Below are 20750 nucleotides of genomic sequence, written 5' to 3'. Positions count from 1 at the left end.
CTGGTTGTTTGATTGGGATGGAGGAGCTGGTTGTCTCGAGACCGGCGTGGCAGCAACATGACATGTCCATGGCTGGAGAACTATTCTGTATAAAAAAGTCACTATACTAGATGCGCTGCGTTATGGTGTAGGCATAGATCAATCTACTATGAAGTCGTTGGGGCGAGGTTGGCTTCACTGTACTGATCATTGATGGTGCAGTTGACGAAATAGCAAGAATTTCTTAGAAAACAAAAGGACCCTAAATACATCAAGCTTGTAGAACCGATTCCACATCCCAGACCACTCACCACCTTGTCATAAGGGGTAGTTTGTCAGCCTCGCCGCCATTGCCATCGACTGGTTGGAGGTGCGTGAGGCGTAGTCCTAACCTCTATGAAGGCTCTTTTGGGGTCGGGCTGACCGTCTAACACGTACCAACCCTATCGTCCAAGGTCAGTTCTTTCATGCGCTTGGCTACCCTCTGATTATCGTCAGCCTCGGCATCCTTGGCATCATCGTGTCTTTTCTTCCGTCGACGGTTGTCTCTTCTGAGACCCCTATAAAACTCCGCCCTGCCGTTGTCGCCCAGTTCCTCGCCATCCGAGGGGTCCGGTTTGTCGTCTCTCCTATACTTCAAGTGTCTGCACCAGTACAACCTTTCCTCCACACCCGTACTGTCTTCTCTGCCTCTGAAGGTGGACGAATTGTGCACAACTCTCTTGCGCCCGAGACGATCGTCGTCCAGGTAGCCATTTTTAACGACGGGGGTTATTTGTGGGTGCGAGACAAAGACTTTTGACATATAAGTCGTCGCCGTGTTGCTGTACTCGTCGCAGTACGTGAGTTGATTGCACAAGAAGTCGAAGTAGACTTCGAAGACTTCGGTCGCCAGCTGGTAGCTGTACGTACTGTGCGGTCCTCTGGTAGGCGCCACAGGCCCTGCCCTGCTCTCTGATGCCGAGCTCTCCCGTTTCAAGGGCTTCTCAAAGATGGCTCTGCCGAAAGGGGTAGCATCTTCGCATATCTGCATTGGGTTCCTAGCAACATGCTGCTTCTCATCAGAGCCGAAAGTTGAAGCATCTTCGCGCATGCGCATTTGGTTCCATTCAACATGCTGCTTTTCGATTTCTTGTACAACAACCTTGCCGCTCGCGGGATAGTAGTCCACCTCTTCAAATTTTATGTGCACCTCTGAAAGCCGATATGCTGGCTCCTCGCGATAGACGGCGCGGACAAAGTTGCAGTTTTCACGGCTGGGGTGACGAAGGAACCTCAACCGACCTGCGATGAAAATGGTGAAGACTGTAAAGAGAGACCAAAGAGTTCTATGCAGACCCTTCTCATCGCCTTGGACCGGTTTGTGCAGGGCGGCCTTGACCCATTCGGAAGGGAACAGATTGTCCTCGAAACGAGCAATTCGAACAACGATTCGCAGTGGTTGTGGTTTCCCGGACCGTGGAGGGACTATCCATGTTGGGAACAGCCCAACATTCGGGACAAACATGACGTCCAACACTGCTTTGTCCCGGAGGCCATTTATGTCCGCTCTCAGCTTTCTGCACATGTGAAGTATTTCTAGCCAGTACACGTTCTTCTTCTCGACGTAAATGTTGGTCTCCTCGGGTTTCGTCCTGTCGAAACGATTCTTGAGTGGAACGCGGTTGTGGAGGTTCTCTCGCGTGAGTGACGGTTCTTTCAGGTAGCCACATATTTTTTCGAGAAGAGAAATTGGCTGTTTTTCCATGCCAGAAGGCATGGCACCGGAGGGCGGGTGCTGTGACATGTTGCCGTTCTGGACCCGAAAAGGTCTGTCGAATCTTGTATACGGTTTGGTTTTTTTGGAGAACAGGACACGAAGGCGATTTATATAGTATGGAATGCTGCCTGGCTGCCTGGCTGCCTAGGCCGGCACCACAGGCCATGCGGCGCTGCCCGATAAACCACGTCGTGCAGAATGAAATACTGTACCACTTCGACCGTATCACTGTGACGATAGCGTAGTTCGTGTCACGCTATTCTCAGGCATTGCTGAACGTCTGGTGGCGCCAGTATTGTTGCTGACCTCTGCAGTGGACGTACAGAGTGTTACCGATGTGCCGTCACACTCGAGTAGTCCGCTGTACACTGGTGCCTGCTGCGGCGCATCGCAATAAGAGAGAGCGTCAGAAATGACAGTTGTCACACGAGGCGAGTGCAGCTATGACACAGTGGCGCGAATGATGGACAAGCCGGGGACTCGAAGCTGCCTGATACGACAGCATGGACGTGGACGAGCAGGCAGCCAGCAGCGACGAGGTTTCACAAAGAAGAAATCCGAAAAGATACAATACACAGTACGGGACGGATCAAACGACCCACCTGCTAGAAAGAGCACACCGCAGAAGATAGGTGCCTACAGACTCCAAGGCAAGACCTCGTCATACGCTTGGCAAGGCTTCTGCCTCTTCCGACGGCGGTGGGCCTAGATTGAGATTCCTGCGAATATATTACCTCGAGGCTGCCAGAAAGAGACTTCTGTGTCCTTGCAGCGGACGTCTGCGTCCTTGCAGCGGCCCCCCACTGCGAAATATTGCAGCTTGAGGATTGCATTATGGTGCGTCGTGCAGGCCGTCACAGTATGCATGCTCCATAAAATACGTTGCTCGCTCTTGTCCTTGCAAGGCTCCTTCTCCAACGGCCAGAAGTACTTTTGCAGATCCCATACCATCTCCACTGTTTGTTCGTAGAGATGGAGGCTCGCCTGGCAGGTGAGGTCCGTGGTATCGAGCACGAGTGCGGTCACAGAGCGGAAAGAGCCCGAAGTCTTTGACGAATACTGTGTATGTACGAGGGGTCGCCTTCATTCATGTACTTTATTCCCACCCCCTGGAGTGAATTCAATATTGATGTTGAAATGGTTTGTCCTCAGCCGTGTCCTTTCTCGCCTCCAGAGTCCATGGTGCAAGCATGACAGAGTTTGATCAACAAGGCGTTTTCGTCAATTTACTGAGGTCAAGTATTGAAAAGAGGGAGCACGTAATATTTATTTATTAGGAATAATTTAATCATATATATATATATATTCGTCTCGCCGAAAGGACACGGACTTATTAGTGTAACGCTGCTCTAGCTGCGCGACTGTATGCCCTTTCATTCTCCACTATGGAAGGTTAGGGAACTGTATTGTTTTAGAAGGGGGTTTGTCTTTGAGATTGGAAAATTTCCGAGTTTTTGTAGAAACATGCTGGTAGACGGCAAGCACCTATCTCTTTATGAGCCCGTCAGATAAACACCCGCGACTAGATGACGGACCGAGGGCATAATGAGGAAATATTTTGCAGGAAAAAAATATCAATATTATATAAGAGTACCGTTGCTGGATTACCAATGTTCGAATTGCTCGTTTCAAGGACCATCTCAAAATAGCCGTTTTGCTGCTGCCTACATCGTCGGTGTGCCTACAGCTAGCTTCTTTTGCTCATGTCCGAATCTCGCAGCCTAGCTCGCGAGCGGTATTCCCCTCACACACACGGCGTATTTTCTTCAATTCTCTTGTCCCTTACCATTTCATTTCAGGAACAAAAAATTCCCCATTACACAAAAGAAACCGTACAGAAACAATGCCCGCCCCAGCAGACCTCGTCCTGCGGGACGCCACCGCCGCCGACCTCGACGCCATCACGCGCATCGTCGCGTCCAGCCCCGACGATGCCGCCGACTGGACATACCCGGAACTACGGCAGCAGGCGGACGTCTTGCGTCCGCTACACGCGCGCGCGTTTGCCGGACTCTTCAGGTCCCGACAGAACCTGCTGCGCGTGGCGGAGCGCGGCGGCCGAGTGGTGGGCTACAGCGCGTGGGTGCGGCGGGAAAGGGTGGACGGCGAGGTCGTCGCTGTTGACGTGAAAGAAGCGTGCGACGAGAACGGTACGTCCAACTCACTACAACCGACCCGGTCCATGGTCACCCCGAGAAATCTCATCGACACCACAAGTTCCTACGGCTAACGCACCCCTCTCCAGCCCTCACAGCAGAAAGCGCCCGTCTCATCGGCGACGCGCCCCTCCCCAAGTTCGCCGCCCTCGCCATCTCCATCCCCTCGCGCGCCGCCGCCATAGCCCGTCTGCGGAGCGCGCAGGCGCCCGAGCCGTGCCTCTCCGTGCCGGGCGAGCAGCTCCTCGTGCTCGGCGTCGACCAAGGCCAGCAGGGCCGGGGCATCGGCGGGGCGCTCATCCAGGAAGGCCTGTCTCGCGCGGCGGCGGCCGCCTGTCCGGTGTTTGTGACGGGCGAGGGCCGCGGCATGCGCGTGTACCGCCACCTGGGGTTCCAGGTGCTCGAGGGGACGTGCCGCTGCTTCGACAGGGACGGCAACGAGGCGGGGGGGGACGACGAGGGCGGGCTGCGGGCGGCGCAGATGGTTTGGGTGCCCGACGGACAGAGCGTGACTGTACACGGCGTGCTGTATAGAGGTTACGGCTTGCCGTAGAGCATAATGGCGTGTTGAGGGGACAAGATACGGGGTGAGTGGTGGCAAGATGGACCCTTGATTATATTCAACCTATCACAGTGATTTATATGTGCAATCAGTCAGAAGACGTCGCAATGTTGGACTGAATAAACTGAACCACCCTATGGCATGGATGGCCGCACCCACCGCTCCTCTCAACGACGTCTCCGGACACCGAGTTGGGCATGCTCCCTGAAATAGTGTATCGCAACGGCAGAGGCTGCTATGGTCACTGCAACTGTGACAAACTCCATGGAAACTATTTGGTTGCCCGTCAGTTGCGGAACGGAATGAGAAATGCAAGCAGGTCGGAGGGTAATGTAGCTTACCGGCCCAGTCCCGCACAAGACCGGTCTTGTCATCGGCCGGACCAACGAGGATACTATCCCTCGGCACAGCAAGCAGCGAAAAGACGACAGACAGCGGCGTAAAGATGACGGTGACGGCGGTAAAGATGAAGACGGCCACGCCCATCATGGCAGTCCAGTGCGCTTCCCGGATACCGCTATAGCTCCTCTTCATCTCCAGAACCTGCGTGATGAGAATTTGCACACGCGCAGCGTCCTTGTCCAGCTTTTCGATTCTTCGTTGCAGTTTCTGCAAGTACCTTGAGGTCGTGGGTATGATGTCATGGTCAATGCCGTCGTCGCACATCGTGTCTCGCGCATCTGTCGGTGCCGTGGGGTGGTAGTTGGTCTCCATCACCCTCGCCAGCTCAAGCCATACCTCGGCCTGCTCAAATACTACGGAACCAATCATAGCAAGCTCCTCTCTCACATCCGAAATGTCATGGAACAGCTTCCTTTCCCTGTCTGCCAAGCGGCGCTGGTTCTCCCGCGACGAGAACCCAAAGTCCTTTTCCACTTGCTCACTGATTTGGGTAATCGACTTTTGAAATATGTTTAGCACTGGCTCTGATAGCCCCGCCATATTCGACATCTCGAGCAAGCGGATAAACGTGGAGAGTAGCTCTGCAGCATGGAGCATCTGGGTGCCGGCGGTTGCATCTTCGTAAGGCTCTGCGTTCCTATAGGTCTGCGAGTACCGCGCAAGGAATCCCTTCACTTCCTTGTCCTCCGCAACCGCCTCTGGAAACGCGATGACAATACCCTTGGGCAAGACGTCGATCCAGATGTGATGAACCATCAGCAGTCGCGTATGGCCGGCTGGCGTCCATCCTGCCAACGGTGAAGGGTTCTTGCCACGATGTAAATTCTCCTGTTCAACTAGGTATCTGACAAGCACTTGATCGTAATTACGCTTGTACAGGGAATTCGAATTAAGCGCCGTGTTGCAATATTCGTCTAGGGTTAGTGGCAGATGCACCTCGTGCATGCCTTTTCCGCCAATTATGCGTGCACCCAATGTTGAGAAGTCCCGCTTCTGGCCCTTTGTACCGATCTTCTCTAGGGTTTTGGTGTAGAAATATGGCATCGACACAATTTGTCAGTGAAAGCAGCATTCGCACATTCAATCTGCGTGACACTTACCGAAATGGACATGATGTCTCTCTCTTTCTCAAGCATCTGGCCCGCCTCCCAAAGCGGTAGTTTGCATCTATAATGAATAACGCTCGGCTCACGGTAAATGAGCCCGTTGTATCGGTTACCGCCCTCCCTGAATGTTCGTCGAAGGTGGCGTGCCGCCAAATAGGTGCCTCCCCCGTACATCGATGTAGAATCCAACAACCCAATCAGGCAGTCCTATTCTTTTGTGAGAAGATAGTTCTAGAGAGTCATCAGGGCTTTGAGGAGTTACCAGGTGCCAGATGCGCTTTCAGAGTCTGGTCAGCGTTGCATCGTCATGGGGCTAGCCGGGCCAGAACTCACATTGTTCGCAGAAATGATGTATACTTGACATGGAAGAGCCATGTAGTTCTCTGACGCGAACTTGGTATAAATGTCGCAAGAGGTCCAAGTCAGCTGCGGAGAAAGGGGGGAACGGGACAAGTACCGAGCCCGATAGTTTGTGAACTCCCTTGCAGAGTAGTTATACAACATGGCGCACAATACCTCGCCATATTTTTCCCTCGAATTATCGACCACGTCTTCAATAAGAGCACAGCACATAGACCATGCATCGTTGCCGCTGGCGTCCTCCATGTCTGTGCTGGCACCGTGCTCGAGAAGCCAACGGGTCATGACAGAATCACCCCACTGCACGGTGAGATGCAGGCAAGTCGTCGAACCCGCCGGTACAGTTGTTCGTAGATTGATGAAGCCGGGAGATTTTCTTTCCAGAAACTCGAGAGTCACCATAGCAGCCTTAAAGTCACCGTGAAGACAGGCAACGTGCGCTGCATTACGGCCATCGTCGTTTTCTGACCGAGGCTTCCAAAGGACAAAGTTCGACAAGAGTCGAAGGATGTTCTCGCGATCAGAAGAGTCTTGCCGCCACGAAATCAGGTTCAACAGTGATGCTCGGGCATAGCCATTCTGAAAAATACCCCCCGAGAATCTTTCCGCTTGCACGATTGCGCGATCGATCATCTTTACATCTCCAAACAAGATCGCCATCTCCAGCGCAGTTCTGCCGTACTCACCCCGAATGCTGGGCGATTGGCATCGAATTTGTAACAGTAGCGGTAAGATGGAAGCCCTGTAGGCATCATTACCATTTGCCTTAAACATCAGTGCATCCAACCTCCTAGCACGAAGCGTAGTTTCCTCAGGAAGCTCCTTTCTCAACAGGTTCTTCACTTCAGACGGGGTATCCGATGTTTCGCCATCGCTCGAAGCTCTCTCCGTAAGCGAGTAGAGGGTGTCGAGAAAACGATCGTCGTTGTCAGTCATGTCTGATGACCTGGGAGAACTTCTACAGGGACCAACTGCTGGCGCGCTCAAGATAGGGTAGGTTACTGTCAAACTCTGTAAGCTTCAGGCCAAAGAGCAGAATCCCTGGGAGACGAACTCACTAGGTGCAGTGGCTTGATCTCTGCCTAGTCAGGCAGGCACGATGGGTACACCAGAGCCACACAGATGATGCGGGAAAACCAACAAAAAGGGAGAACGACCAGGTCGACGGAAGGTTGAGAGAAGAGAGGAGGAGAAATCATTCCACCATGATATTTTTGATGGCAACCGATAGTGCGGATACAGCACCTACCTTGGACGGCGAACACGGCAACATGGAAACCTGTTATGACAATCAGGCTGGCGCGACCGCAGGCTACCAGTAGGGGCGCGTGATAACATTGGCACCTTGCATTTCAGCTCATGCAACTCTGGTTATCACCAGCTTCCCGAATCCATCAGCTCCTGCTGGAGCAGCGAGGCTGTGACCTAGGGGGTGTTGGCATCTTCACCACGTGCATGTCTCTGTTGTTGCGAGGCATCTCTATGCGGGCCCAAAATGGACGGACACTACCGATGGGAATCATCAACCTCATCAGCCTCTCAATTGATCTCATCTCATCACCAAACCATCCATCTCACCCTTCTGTTGTAGTTTCTGTATTCCCCCCACATGATGCGTCCGGGTTGAGGACAAGGTTAGCTTCGTCCAATTTCTCTTATCGATATCGATATCGTCAGATCGCGATCGCCCAGCACACCCCCCTCACACGATCTGTCAAAAAAATGGACAACGCCCCCTTGCTAAAAAAAGAGACTTTTTGTTCTTAACCAGAACAGGGAACAGGCGCCCCAGTTCAGGAACCAGGGGACCCTTACACATCTTACAGATTTGCCCATGCACAGACTTAGAAAAAAATAGGAACGTCTGGTTTCACTCCATCTGTAGGGCTAACCACGCGATCGATCCTACGCACGACATTGCACATCATCACGGCGCAGTTGGAGTTGAGAGTAATGGAAATCAATTGAAATAAAATTCAATGCATGCCAGGTGGGTTGTGCCCCTGGCTCGCCGACACCAAAAAGGAGCGGCCATGTGCGCCGAGTTGTATCTCTGATCCATTGCAGTAACCAATACCAGTAACCAGTACCAAGAAGAAAAGACCAGACAAGAATAAGCAGGCAATCATGTGCCACAATCTTAACAACAAGCCCCAACCAGTGTCAATCTGCCCAATTCAACAGCAAGCGACAGAAAGAACAAAACGCCAGACATGCATCATACCCAGAAAATCAAGACAGGGATAAATTCCAGTAAAATAAACCCAGTAGCCTCCGAGGGCATAACATCCAGCAGTAACAAACAAGGAAAATAAGACAAAACCAAGAGTGGAGCGACGAGTGGTGTGGCAGGCGTCCTCCGGGTATCATGTGTATCCCTAAATGCCATCCAGTGTATCATATTGTAATAAAATAGAGTATTCGTCAAGTGCGTATAAATGAGGTTGCGATTTCGGCCCCCCGTGTTGCCTTGATTGGTCGTGGGGTCTTGTCATCGGGTTAAGAATCATAGTTGTAATACCCCGGATACCAGATTCCGGGGCTGGTGGGCCTAGACGCGGTTTTGGAAGAGGCTAGGGGCGAGCCAGCCGACCTTTTCGAAAGCCGTCCAGAGCTTCGACGCCTTGTTGACGTCAATCTTGCAGGCCTGCTGCGCGTCCGTCTTGCGGAATTCCTTGTTGGCACGTAGGCACTGCACACGGCGCTCAAAGATGCGGCGCTTGCTAGTGAGGTAGGTAGCGCAGTCCAGTCGCAAGATGCCGGCGAGGAGGATCTCTTCACGGTGGCAAAGATGAGCAAAGGGGTCGCCGTTGAGATCAATAAACGGGCCCTTCCAATCCACCTTGAGACAATTGGCGCGGGGGGGGAGTGTGCTGGTGCTAGGGCAGTAGTCCGGAATCGAATTAAAGTCCTTGTCCTCGCGGTTCGAAGGGGCGTTGCGGCGAGAAGGCTCTGGTGTGGCACTAGTGCGCTTGGCGGGTCTGGCAACGGCGCCACCCGACGATGTAGAACTGACGCTATTGCGAGCCGGACGCGTGGTGACCTTTGGTTTGGAGACACGATCGGTTGCTTTCCTGGCAGGTTTGGCCGGGGAAGCCGCCTTGGTGGCCGGGAGGATGCGCCTGTGTTTCTGGTGCAAGGCCGAGATCTTGTTGTCGGCAATAACCTGCGCACGTTGCCTGCGGAGCCAGCCTCTGGGGTCGCGTTTGTAATGCTCCATGACCTGGGGTCTGAAATGGATCATCATATAATTCACCAGCTCGTAGTCTCGGCGCTCGGGAGGAGCTACGCCGTTGAAGGTGCTTGCAGATCGGGTGCGGATATGATTGTCGATGTTTGGCTGATCAATCTCCGTGAGAGCAAACAGAGGCTGCTGAGAAGGACTGGCCGGCGAGGTCTCGTCGGTAGGATAGAGAACAGGATCCTTGACGACCTGATTGGGAGGCGTGGCGGGAGCGTTTGCAGAAGGCTGGATGGGCTTGCTGCAGGGCGAGATGGGGGGAGACATGGGCAATGGGTTGTGCGTGGACAGTGTCTGGCCATTGGCAGTGGCATTCGTGTTGGCATTGATGCCATGATTGCTCTGGTTGAAGCTGTCGAGTATTGGTTCTGGTGGTGACATAAGGCTGTTGGTGCCCTGGGGGTGAGCCTTGGGAGGAGGCGGCGGAGCCATGGGAGCCATGGGAGCCAGAGGACGCTCGCGTTGCATCGAGGTAGCCATTCTCACGGGGGCTCTGTTCCAAGGGAATAGCGAAGATGGGGGGAGAGAAGAAGAGGGGGAAGCAAAGGTAGATCTTGGATTAAAAGAGGATGAATCGGAAATGGACAGTGGCGATGCCGGCAAGTGCTGGTAATGAGCCCTGTCGAACGTGGTGGAAACGGGACAGTGGATGGGAGTCGGTTTGTCAGCCATGAAGCCTCGTGAGTTTGTAGGTACCTGGGTGGGCTAGGTGGGTTAGGTAGGTACTAGTAGGTACAGGTAGGCAGTGTCTGACGTGGGCGGTGGCAAAGTCTGAGTGATAGCGGCTAGACAGCAGAAAGTCGGAGTTATTGTGCGAAAGCCGAAGATGGAATCGAAAGGAGTTGTCGGAGTGGGTGGGATCCAACAACAAGAATTAAAGCGCCAAGTGGTGATTTATATTGTTGTTGGAGAATATATTCGAATATATTCGAGAGGAAGAAGGCCCTGCGCTGGCGCGGCGCTTGTGGGCGGGGCGTAGCGGCGTGAAGCAGAGTTTATTGTTCGCAAGCGTGAATGGACGAAATATAAATTCGCATGTCAATCAGACTGGAGCGTAAAGCTTGAATGCGATGAGGGAGGTAAAGGGGCGGTCGAGCATTTGGTAATTGGTGGCGAGAGGTTTGTTGCGGGACGGTGACGAGTGAAGAACTGGCGGTGCTGGTTTTGTACCAAAAGAATCTGGCGTGTGATGAGGGTTGGCAAGACGGGAACGGGGAGAAGAAAGAGGAGGGAAGGGCGGATTTGCTGGGTGCCTTCTGAGTTATAGGGCGGCGGCCAGGCGAGCAGTGGGAAAGGTGAAGCTGAGGGGGGGGAGGGGGGTGCTTTGAGGCGTTCAGAGGGCTTCTGAAGGGGGTGTACACTGTGGCCTTTTGTAGCGGACTGCTCAGCGGGTTCAGGCGGCGGCGGCCCAAAAATGGTGTTCAAATGCGCTGACGAGCCTACTAGAGCTGCACCGTGGGGGGCACTGTGAAGACCAGGCTGGAGGCTGTGGTCCGTTGTAGGAGGCGGAGGTGGCGGAGTTGGTCGGCGGTCGTTGATTCTTTTGTCTCTCTTCTGTTTTTGTCTTTGTTTTTTTTTTCTTAGCGATATCTTTGTGGCGGTAATGTAAAGCTAATCGAGCTCGTAATTGGGTTGAATCGAATCCGACGCACAAGCTGGCGGACACGTCGGCAGGTTGGCAAGTTGGCAGGCAGCAGGGCGAAGGTGCTCCAGATGGGCGGTGCTGGGTGCCTGCCTGAAGCCGTGTGGGGAGCGACAGCACGTCACGTCGCACAGCACAGCTGCAATGTCTGCCAGCGAGTCAGACCAGCGCAAAAAGTATTTCAAGATAGTGAGAGGAAGTTATCAATTGTAGTTGCAAGAGACAAAAAACAAATGTCGGGCATGCCAAAATAAATGAATGGGCTTCCCGTTTGTACATGCGATTTGCGCACGCGCCGGCAGTACAAAGAGGCAGGGCGAGACGCCTGTGACAAAAGGGTAACACAGTGGAAAGACGGACGGTATATCACGGTGTGGTATAGCTACAAAGCGACTTGCGACAAGCAAAAAAGAGAGGGAACTTGGGGACAAGGGGAGGAATAGACCAGTAACACAGTAACGTTAACACCAGTAACAGTGATACAGATAATGAATACCTACAAAAGTACGGAGCTGCTGCGTAGGTACCCAAGTATCTACCGAGGAGCAGATGATGCGGCCAGCCTACCCCAGTGGGGTCAGATGGAGTGGGCCAAGGGCCAAGGAGGCGTGTCCCAGCAGATGACTCAATCGATAAGTCGCCCTTTTCTCTCTTGTCAGGCAACCCAGACTTTTGTTCCATGCGACGCGAGCCTGGCGCAATGCCACGGCGATTGCAAGGCGTAAAGTCTTGGAAAAAAAGACAGACGGGGGCAAAAAAATCGGCATGGACACATTTACAGGATTGGAGAAGAATAAAATTTCTCCCGTGCTCTTTCACCCCCCAATCGTCTTTGCGCGTTTGGCAGCAATGTCGACTGAGATGGCCGACTGGTACTCTCAGTGACGCTGTTCTTCGCTGCGCACACGCCCCTCCTCGCACACGTGGCACCCCCTCCAACAAGTCCAGTCAGGTGTCGTCAGGACAGACTGGTCATCAGGCACCCTCTCTGGCTTGCACCCAGCCTGATTTGTTACAGCGACGCTGTCCTTTATCAGCCACTATAAATATAATATTATAGAGCACAATGGAAAGGTAAACTTGGCCTGCAAAGTTTTACTAGCGGGCAAGAATAAAAAGAAAGAAACCCATTAAAAGCCAAGGCTAGCACAAGTACCGAAATGAAGCAATGCCTGCACCCTCTCATTCCTCTGTGACGGATTGCGCTGCCCACCACCCACCACCCACTGCCCACTGCTTGTACTACGGCCGACCAGCACCACCGCCGCAACCACCATCGCGCCCGTGCCGTCCAGGTACTTGAGATACCCTTCATTACCCGTCCGCAATGCACAGCTAATCTGCTTCAAACACTGTTTCCCATGCTCTCCGGCTCTCACATGCGGCATATCTTGTACCTGACTTGTATTCATGCCCGCCAATGGGAAGCAGACAAAGACCAATGCCGCCGCTTACAGTGCGACGTCGTCGACTTACAGTGAGCAGTCCCCTGTAAACGTGCGTCTGCACTGTAAATCTGCCCCCGCCCTACAGCCCGCGCAAGGGCCCCGGGGACCGACCCTGGCTTGGCTGTTCTGTTTGCTGCACATCACCACCTCTCCTTCAACAACACCAATGCGCACCAAGACGGCGTCTTTGTTTTTCGCCAATTCCTTCCCTACCAGCTTCTACAGCCTCGCTTCGTACCAATTAGCCACACCATCTTCCCGAAATAACTCGACACAACGCAACACTCTCGAGACCTGCACCCGTACCGTACCCATACTGTATCCAGTCGTCAGTCTCCCCCGCCGCTCGTACGCCCGCTTCTGTATCCATCCTGTGCGGCATCAGAATTCCTCCGTACTGTATTAGACGCCTCCATCTCGACACTGTGTCTGTCAAATCCTCACAACCCAGACCGCCGCCCAATATACGCTAGCAGCCTCTCACGGCGGAGAATGAAGGCTCCAGTTGACGCTGCACAAAACACGAACGAGAACAATAGGCACAAGAATCCCCCAATTGCTAGGCTCGATCGTCATCCCACGCAGCAATGAGAAAGAGAATATCTTTAAATTATTAAGTTCGTCCAAGACCTTCTTGCTTCGTTAGCGTTTCGGTAATTGAACGCTGCCCGGGGTCAATTGCACTCACAAACGGGGACACCTCAATGGCCATTTACGCCGAAATCCAAACAACGAACATTGTTTTAAGTTGTGTACCTTCCATTGAACTTGTTATACGGAGTAACTAACCGCGGACATGGACAACATTCCGCTCCAGCACTCCTACCCACCACCTCATCGCTGCCCAACCGCCCTACTCGAGCCCAATCTATCAACCAGTCACCCCACCAATCACCACCAACCACATCCGTCACCAAACGTCTCCAATCATCTCCCTCCCAACAAACCCGTCAACGTTTCACAAATCGCACCCCTCCTACATTGATTCGCTTCTGCCTGCCAAACCCTGGGCCAGGAACTAGCCACTCACCACCCGCGGCTACTCGCCCGACGGACGGACACGCTCGCCCCCAAACTGCCCGCTCCTCCCACCAGGTTGCTTCACAGTATCACCACACGCGCCGGCCACCACCTCACACAGTGCCAGTGGTTTGGATGTGGCAGCCCACTGCGGCCGGCCAGTCTGCCTCGGTCTGTGCCAACGATTTTTCTTTCCCGGTATTCCGTAGACACGCTGACGGGCTAGCCATGTCCAACGCACTGCACGAACACACCTCACCACAAACATCGCCTTGTTCGACAAGTCTCCAAGGTACAATGGCATCCTATCGAGTTGCTGGGGAGAAAATAACCCCAGATGAAATACCAGATACCGCCACGGACTGTCCACAGCTCGCTAACCAGTCATTGGTCAATGACACCCCATCCAAGCTGGCACCCAGCCAAGCCCCTCCTCTAGAGTTAGGGTCCTTTCAGGCGTCCTCGTGACTACGTCATCTCCTCTGCCTCGCTCGCCACCGCCAACGTCTGCCTGAGATGTGCCAAAATCACATGTCCTCGCCTGTCTCGTTAGAGCCAAGTCTATCGACATCGGCACCGACCTACCTATTCCTGATTCATTAGTTTTTCCATTTCGACGCGTCCTCCTCGCCAGTTGGTACGGTACAATGGTGGTGTGAGTCACAGGCACGCTAACGAGACCACCGCCCTAGCACATCCCAGCATCGAGTCCCAGTTCGCACATAATTATTACCAGTCAGTAAGGCGGCATTGCGGGCACTAGGGAAAAAGAGAGGAGTGGCCTTGATTTGCGCCTGTCCTGTTTCCAGCCTAGCCGCCGGTTGGAGGACCTGGGCGCCGCTGCCAAGACGAGAGCCAGACACCGACAGACGGGGCAAGCCATGAAGGATTCAATCCATCCCCTCACATCAGTCCCATCAAGTCTCATCAGGGTCCCGTCCTGCAAGTTGCAACCCATGCCAGCCATGCTGAGGCTACTGCACGTCTTTGGCCTTATCCATCGCCCTGCAGAACAGTGGGTGTGTTGCGCCGACGACGAGTGGCATCCTTGAATATCAATAGAGGGGTAACCGAGTCACTACGTAATGGCCCTCCGATGGAGGGGCATATCGATAACGCATCTGCGGCGACAGGTTGCCTCGTCTACAAGTGCGGTGTGATATTCGCACTGTTGTGGCTGTTGGCAGCGACAGAGACCAGTATTTCGCTCATATCAAGATCTGATACCATTTCTTGGGCGTCTCACTTGTGTATTGACCCAAGCGACCGACCACAACCGCTCTGCACAAGGCCGGGGCCTGCCCACTACCCCGGCCCTAACAGCGCCCAAAGCCGAGCTGAACTGCGACTGCTTGTACTACGCAGCAAGCAGCCTACGCGCCTGGCCTCTTATTGGGGTCATACAATTGCAATTAAACTCGAGTCGCACCAATTCCAGCCCATCCATTCAGTCTCTCAGTTCAGTCTGACCCAGCTATGCCCATCGCTACTAGCTGTCTCGCTTTCACGTCCTGCGCCTCACTGCTCTCACACAATGACACGATGTGGGTGGCGTTTGACATGCCTGTCCTAGCCGGCAGCCTGCATATCGTCTTTGTCAACATCTCACAGCATAAAGGTAGTCGTGATTTCTTTGCGCAAGGACCAATGAGATGCTCTACGAATAATGCGTCGACTAATGTGCCCACGGGCTGCTGAACAAGGTGGCCCGCCGCTACGCAGGCGCCGTGCCGTCCCCGGCCGTAAGGCGAGCGAGCTTATAGTTCTCAACACAATGGCCCAAAAACAATCTGTCACACAAAATTGTAGGACTTTGCGACTGTTTTAGCACAAGCGGTGAAATTTGTTCGTTTCGCTTATTTCAATTGGACCGGGACATACTCAGGTCGATAATGCGGCTGCCTTTTTGCCTGTAGCACACTGCCCTACCCGCACAATGCCGTCGTACATTTGACAATCGCACCAGAATACAGAGCAAACAGGGCATGATACAGTATTTCACCTGATTTCAAAACGTAAATAGAGAGCCGCAGCCCACGGCATGAGTGTTCAGTTCCAAGACACTCCACATGGCAAGTCGCCAGAGCGCCAAAGCAGAGCAGACAGGACTCATCATAAAACTCGCACATACTCTGTCGAATCTCAGATATTTGCCCCCATGGCTACTCTACCAATCGATGTTGCCAACATGGACAAGCACTGGAACTTGTCCTACTTCCAAGAAGCCGACGCAGGTGTGCCGATTGTCGCGGTGCACATCTGCGCTTATAGCGATCTCGCGGATGCTGCCCTTCCCCGACTACGGCGAAACTCGGACCACGACCCCGTATTCGATTCGGACGAGGATCACACGGCGTCGCGCTTCTATCAGGGTACCTATCAGATCCCAGAAAACGTGCCAAACCATTGGGCCGTGCTCCTGGAGCTCCGTAACGGCGGCGGGCGGGGGTTAAATTCGAAATGGCGCCGTCGTGGCAGGCTGGGCGGCCATCACGCGAAGGCACGGTACTTGTGTCCTCGGTGGCAGCCGACTGGCGGACCAGCTCCTCGATTGTCAAGTCGGTGCGCTTTGGCGTCGTCTCGGTAGCCGACACCACGGTGCAGCAGGTTTTTGAGAATGTGAGCCACAACGCGCGGCACCGCTACCTATTCACAGAAGGTGGAGAGGGGTCGCGCTACTGGGTGCTCACGGTACTGCAGGATCTCGAGACGGCCGAGATACTAGGTGAGGCTGACGCCGAGGCCGCGGAAGATGTGCTGAGCATGATTTGGTCGCGCGACAAGGAGGCGGTGGCCAAGCGGGTCCGGCGAGGCATGTTTACGGACTGGACGATACGCGGGGACAAGAAACCGAGTCTATGGTCATTGTAGTTTTTGCCAGGTACCTCTTGGTATAGACCAAAGGGAAAGCGTAAGAACTGGACTACTATGGTGACGAGGAGAAAGTGAACAACTCGGACCTTATCCAAGGCTTAAATACTGCAGCCAAGCTCCATGAAACCCAACGGACAAGATGCGGCCAAACGCCAATTTGGGGATGAACCGGACTGTGGACGTGCCCATTTATGTTGGGCTAGTGATGATGGTAGCTTGTCCAACGATGGCAAAATCGCAAAACTCGGATGATTACATACCGAGGGCGTGACTCCTCGGCAAAGGAAATCGGGGTTGGCAGAAGAAGAAGAAAATATAGTCGCAGCAATATATGAAATTGGAAACCGGGATAGTTCATCCGCAGCAGCCAACGGCCGCAAACTGATCCAGGCCGCCACTGCACGACATTGGGAAGCACAGTGCAGCAGTTCATCGGGCACGGGGGTAACGAGAAAGAGGACAGAAAAATACCCGACCCAGTGTAAAAGAAGGGTAAATGAGATGACATTGATGATGAGATGCCGAAACAAAAGCGCCTTGGAGGGGAGGAGGGGGAATCAATCAGGCAACCCGAGCCTGTACCTCCTCCGGCTAATGACACACCACCACCCACCACACCAAGTTGCGGTGAAAATGCAACGTCGTGACAGTGACAGATGATGTCGCGCCTCGTCTCCCATTCTTCTTTAGCGGGAGAGGCACAGCCGCACGCTCACCCCACGTTGCCCGCTACGACTCAATCTATCGAACCTTGAAACGGGTTGGGTGGGTGTTATCGGGCTCTACGCCGTGGGTGGGTTGGGCAGGGTCATCTGACAAAAGTGTGCGGGCGTTATCTGAAGACCGGGGCAGCGCGATGCGGGATGCGATGCGGGAGATGGCCACTTGCTGCGGGCGGATGATGACGGGATGGTGCTGCGACTAAGAGAGTATATTGTGCCCGATCTATGACTAGGGCAAAACTGCGCGCCGAAGTGAGTGCGGAGGAGGGTAGAATGTAAGGAAGCGGACTCGAGGGAAGCGACTTGCAAGGCGCAGCCAGAACGTTGTTATCGAAAAGAATGTCTACAGATAGAGAAGCACTTCATTGCTAGTTGCATCAATAAGATAGATATTCATTTTCATCATCACTGTTGGTGTGAACACTTACTAGTCCTTCGTCGCTACCCTAAAGCCTTTTCAACCAGCATGTAAATGGAATCAAGAAAGAACAAAAAAAAATATCAGGGAAAAAAATACAGTTGCGAAGAAGTCAGAGGATTTATTACATGTACGGACAGAAATGAAATAATTTGATTAGGCAGCCTCAAGACTTGAAATGCAGTCATCAGTACTCAAAGCGAGACGCTTTGTGGCGCAGTCTTCATTTTGTGTGACCAGCGCCGGCGGCCACAGCTGCTTGTTTGGCTGTGTAATGATAGGCAACAGCGTTGTCTCCAACTTGTCCGATAAAAAGATCCAGATATTAACGCCAATCGAACATGGAACCGATGGCAGGCTGCAGCGGAAGATCAAGGGTAAGTGATTCGGTGGCAACGCCGTGTGAGGCAGCAGTCTGCGCTGTGTGCAACCAGTTTTCCGACAACCGAAAATTTCCATCGTATCCTCGCACTATAGATAGAAAAATTCATATCTAGGTGAAGGGACTTTTGAACGGTGAGGTTGTTGTAAGGCAAATCTTATTCGCGGTGGTATATGGGAGTGAGGGTCACTGGGCTGTGAGTTGTCGAGCACTGTGACGTGGACCATTTCGTCGCGCTGTACAAATTACTCCATCCCTACCTATAAACGGATTGAAATATCTTACTTACAGGACTCTGCATATCCGTCCCGCTCGCAACTGTGAAGAGCTGACGGCAACTATAGAGCCCCTGCCATGTACAGCAACCTATTGAGTGACGGGACTCGTGCGTAAAAGCTCTTGGACAATGACAGTATAGGAGAGGTACCAAGTGTCAGAAACACGGTTACGACAAGGCAACAGTTTAGTAGCTCATGTAGACACGCTTAGTGACACCTGACGACCTGATACTGGCACGGATGTCATCTGCAGCGCTGCCCTCGGAAATACGCTCGTTGCGAAATTGCACCGCCCCAAGACTCAAAACTCGACGCCTTGTGAGGCAGCAGTCTGCGTTGTGTGCAGTATCAGGACACTATCATGTCACTCTATCCGTCGTCGGACAACTAGGCTACAGACGAGGAGGAAAGCGCACAAGCACACGTCTACATAAAGCCCGTTCGGAATCCCGCTAGAAATGCCACTTTCACCTCTAATGGTTCGATTCTGCGCCTTTTATCCCCGTTACTCAGCCAGACGCCCCCCTCCTCCCTCCCACGATGCCGTCCGACAACATGCCGCACGACTTCAGGACGCTGTCATACCCGAACTTGGTCATGATCCTCGGCCTACTATTCCGGCTCCTCTATTACGCGATTGTGCTCAGCGACATGCCGTTAAACTGGACGCCACTGTCCTACGCGAACCTCTTCACGACCGTCATACTAGTAACCCACCTTTTTGAGTATCTGGACCCCCTTGTCGCCCGCGCCGAGCGGCACCTGTCGCGCGACCAAATCGGCGGCCTGTACTACGCCGTCACGCTGCTGGCCACGGCCGTCCACATACTGCACCACCGCCTGTACGTCGAGGGCACCATGCGCGACAACGAAGACCCCGCGTACCCCGGGCAGCCGAACACGCTCGACGACGCCCCGGTTCGACCACGGGCCGCTCCTCGGCCGCCCGCACGCGACGGCGAGGCGGCACTGCAGGAGGACCGAGGACTCTTATTCGAGGTGCGCGAGGACTTGTTCCGCAGCAGGGGCGCGCCCAAGTCCATGCCGCGTGGGGGCGAGCTGGCGCAGGTGCTGCGTCGCGGGCACTGCACGGCCGTGCTGGCGGGGGCGCTGTACAGCAATACCAAGATGTGGACGACGATGAAGCTCGAGCACCTTGATCGACTATTTGAACCCTTTAGGGAGGTTTCTTCGTACGAGACGCTGCCGGACCATGTCTTGGTGGTCTTGGTGGTCGTGGCCGATCTGGGCCGCGAGTAGCCTCTGAGGAAGAATCCCGGGTTTTTCGAGTTTGCAAAGCGTGAGTGCCACGCTCGAGATGTGGAATTGAATGCTTACTTTTTAATAGGAAAAAGCGAAGAAAGTGGGCATTGGTTGGTCTGGTAGTGGGCGTTGAGGTTGGTCTTGTAAGGTCGGGCCTGCGCTTCACCTCTTCGTAAATCACTACGCTATGTACTCTGTTTTGTATCGGATATATCGTCCTTTTCCTATATATGCGTTTTTGTCTTGATCTATCTATCGAGCCTTTATTTACTAGGGAACTCCCGGTATAGGTGGGCGCTCGGTTCAAAGGACTTCGACAACGGCGCGCTGTGCAACCTGGGTAAAGTTGGGTATCGAAGAGTCGATCTACCGGGATTACTACCTTTCCTGGAATCTTGTTAGCGATAATTAATCTGCATATTATGACCTCTATTTTGAAGCATGATACACGTCGCAAATGTTGCTGCCTAGCCCCTGCAGGGGCCTTTTGCCCTTTTCAGGGAATCCCCCGGCGTTAAATAGATACAATACAATACAAATGTTGCTGCCTGGTGGTTATGTGGGTCATCTGGTGCCTAATTCTTGCCCCTCGCATCATGCAGGTGAAGCGAGAACAAGTCTTCGATACCCTTGCAATTCCAATATGTCTTCAAGGTCTAGATCTGCACGGGTGTAGGCAACCGAGGCCCACGGGAGGGAATGTCGCCCATGATTGGCTGTCGAAAGAGCCCTGTGGCGATCATTTGGAAGTGGATAGGAGAGCCCGGCTATCGATCGGTGGCCGAGAGGATGTTATCATGCCCTCCTTTTACTGTGCTACATGACAAGGTGAGGTCGAGGTCCCTGGTTTATTGGCGAGATGGTGGATTGCCGGAAGCTGGACGCAGGGTGACGGGTAGGCACATGGATGCAACATCCGGGAGATACAAGGTCGTTAATGACTCATAGGACTCGGCAGCGAGGTGCGAAGCGGTCTACTTTGCCAGGCAGCCGTATGTCGAGGAACGACGTACGCTCAAATTAAGATCGGTCCCACTCGGCTGGGATGGAGCCAATGGTTGCGACGGGCTGTCACTAATCGGGTAAGTTTTTTAGTAGAACTTGAGACGGAGTGAAAAATCAGGACATAACCCATAAT

General features: G+C 53.5%; 5 protein-coding genes across 5 annotated transcripts; 2 read left to right on the top strand and 3 right to left on the bottom strand.

The window, feature by feature from the left end:
- Positions 1 to 297: 297 nt before the first annotated feature.
- CCM_08705 (uncharacterized protein) lies at positions 298 to 1765 on the bottom strand (the record flags this gene model as incomplete). Its single annotated transcript, XM_006673842.1, has 2 exons — positions 298 to 366; positions 422 to 1765. The coding sequence occupies 2 exons, from the start codon at positions 1763 to 1765 to the stop codon at positions 298 to 300; spliced, it is 1413 nt and encodes a 470-aa protein (XP_006673905.1).
- A 1816-nt stretch (positions 1766 to 3581) lies between these two features.
- Positions 3582 to 4447, top strand: CCM_08704 (Acyl-CoA N-acyltransferase; the record flags this gene model as incomplete). The annotated part of the gene is made up of 2 exons (XM_006673841.1): positions 3582 to 3888; positions 3984 to 4447. The coding sequence occupies 2 exons, from the start codon at positions 3582 to 3584 to the stop codon at positions 4445 to 4447; spliced, it is 771 nt and encodes a 256-aa protein (XP_006673904.1).
- Positions 4448 to 4544: 97 nt separating this feature from the next.
- Positions 4545 to 7260, bottom strand: CCM_08703 (ankyrin repeat-containing domain; the record flags this gene model as incomplete). The annotated part of the gene is made up of 4 exons (XM_006673840.1): positions 4545 to 4660; positions 4798 to 5869; positions 5959 to 6171; positions 6298 to 7260. 4 exons carry the CDS (start codon positions 7258 to 7260, stop codon positions 4545 to 4547), a joined length of 2364 nt encoding a protein of 787 aa, XP_006673903.1.
- A 1615-nt stretch (positions 7261 to 8875) lies between these two features.
- On the bottom strand, positions 8876 to 10045 carry CCM_08702 (SWIRM domain protein; the record flags this gene model as incomplete). The annotated part of the gene is made up of 1 exon (XM_006673839.1): positions 8876 to 10045. The coding sequence occupies one exon, from the start codon at positions 10043 to 10045 to the stop codon at positions 8876 to 8878; it is 1170 nt and encodes a 389-aa protein (XP_006673902.1).
- Positions 10046 to 13359: 3314 nt separating this feature from the next.
- Positions 13360 to 16546, top strand: CCM_08701 (uncharacterized protein; the record flags this gene model as incomplete). Its single annotated transcript, XM_006673838.1, has 7 exons — positions 13360 to 13435; positions 13803 to 14115; positions 14439 to 14694; positions 14778 to 14829; positions 14894 to 15138; positions 15699 to 16180; positions 16219 to 16546. 7 exons carry the CDS (start codon positions 13360 to 13362, stop codon positions 16544 to 16546), a joined length of 1752 nt encoding a protein of 583 aa, XP_006673901.1.
- Between the last annotated feature and the right edge of the window lie 4204 nt (positions 16547 to 20750).

Source organism: Cordyceps militaris (genome assembly GCF_000225605.1).
Source record: "Cordyceps militaris CM01 unplaced genomic scaffold CCM_S00007, whole genome shotgun sequence".
Taxonomy (NCBI): domain Eukaryota; kingdom Fungi; phylum Ascomycota; class Sordariomycetes; order Hypocreales; family Cordycipitaceae; genus Cordyceps; species Cordyceps militaris.
The sequence above is the reverse complement of the archived record's forward strand: the minus strand, read 5'-3'. Positions and strand labels throughout refer to the sequence as shown.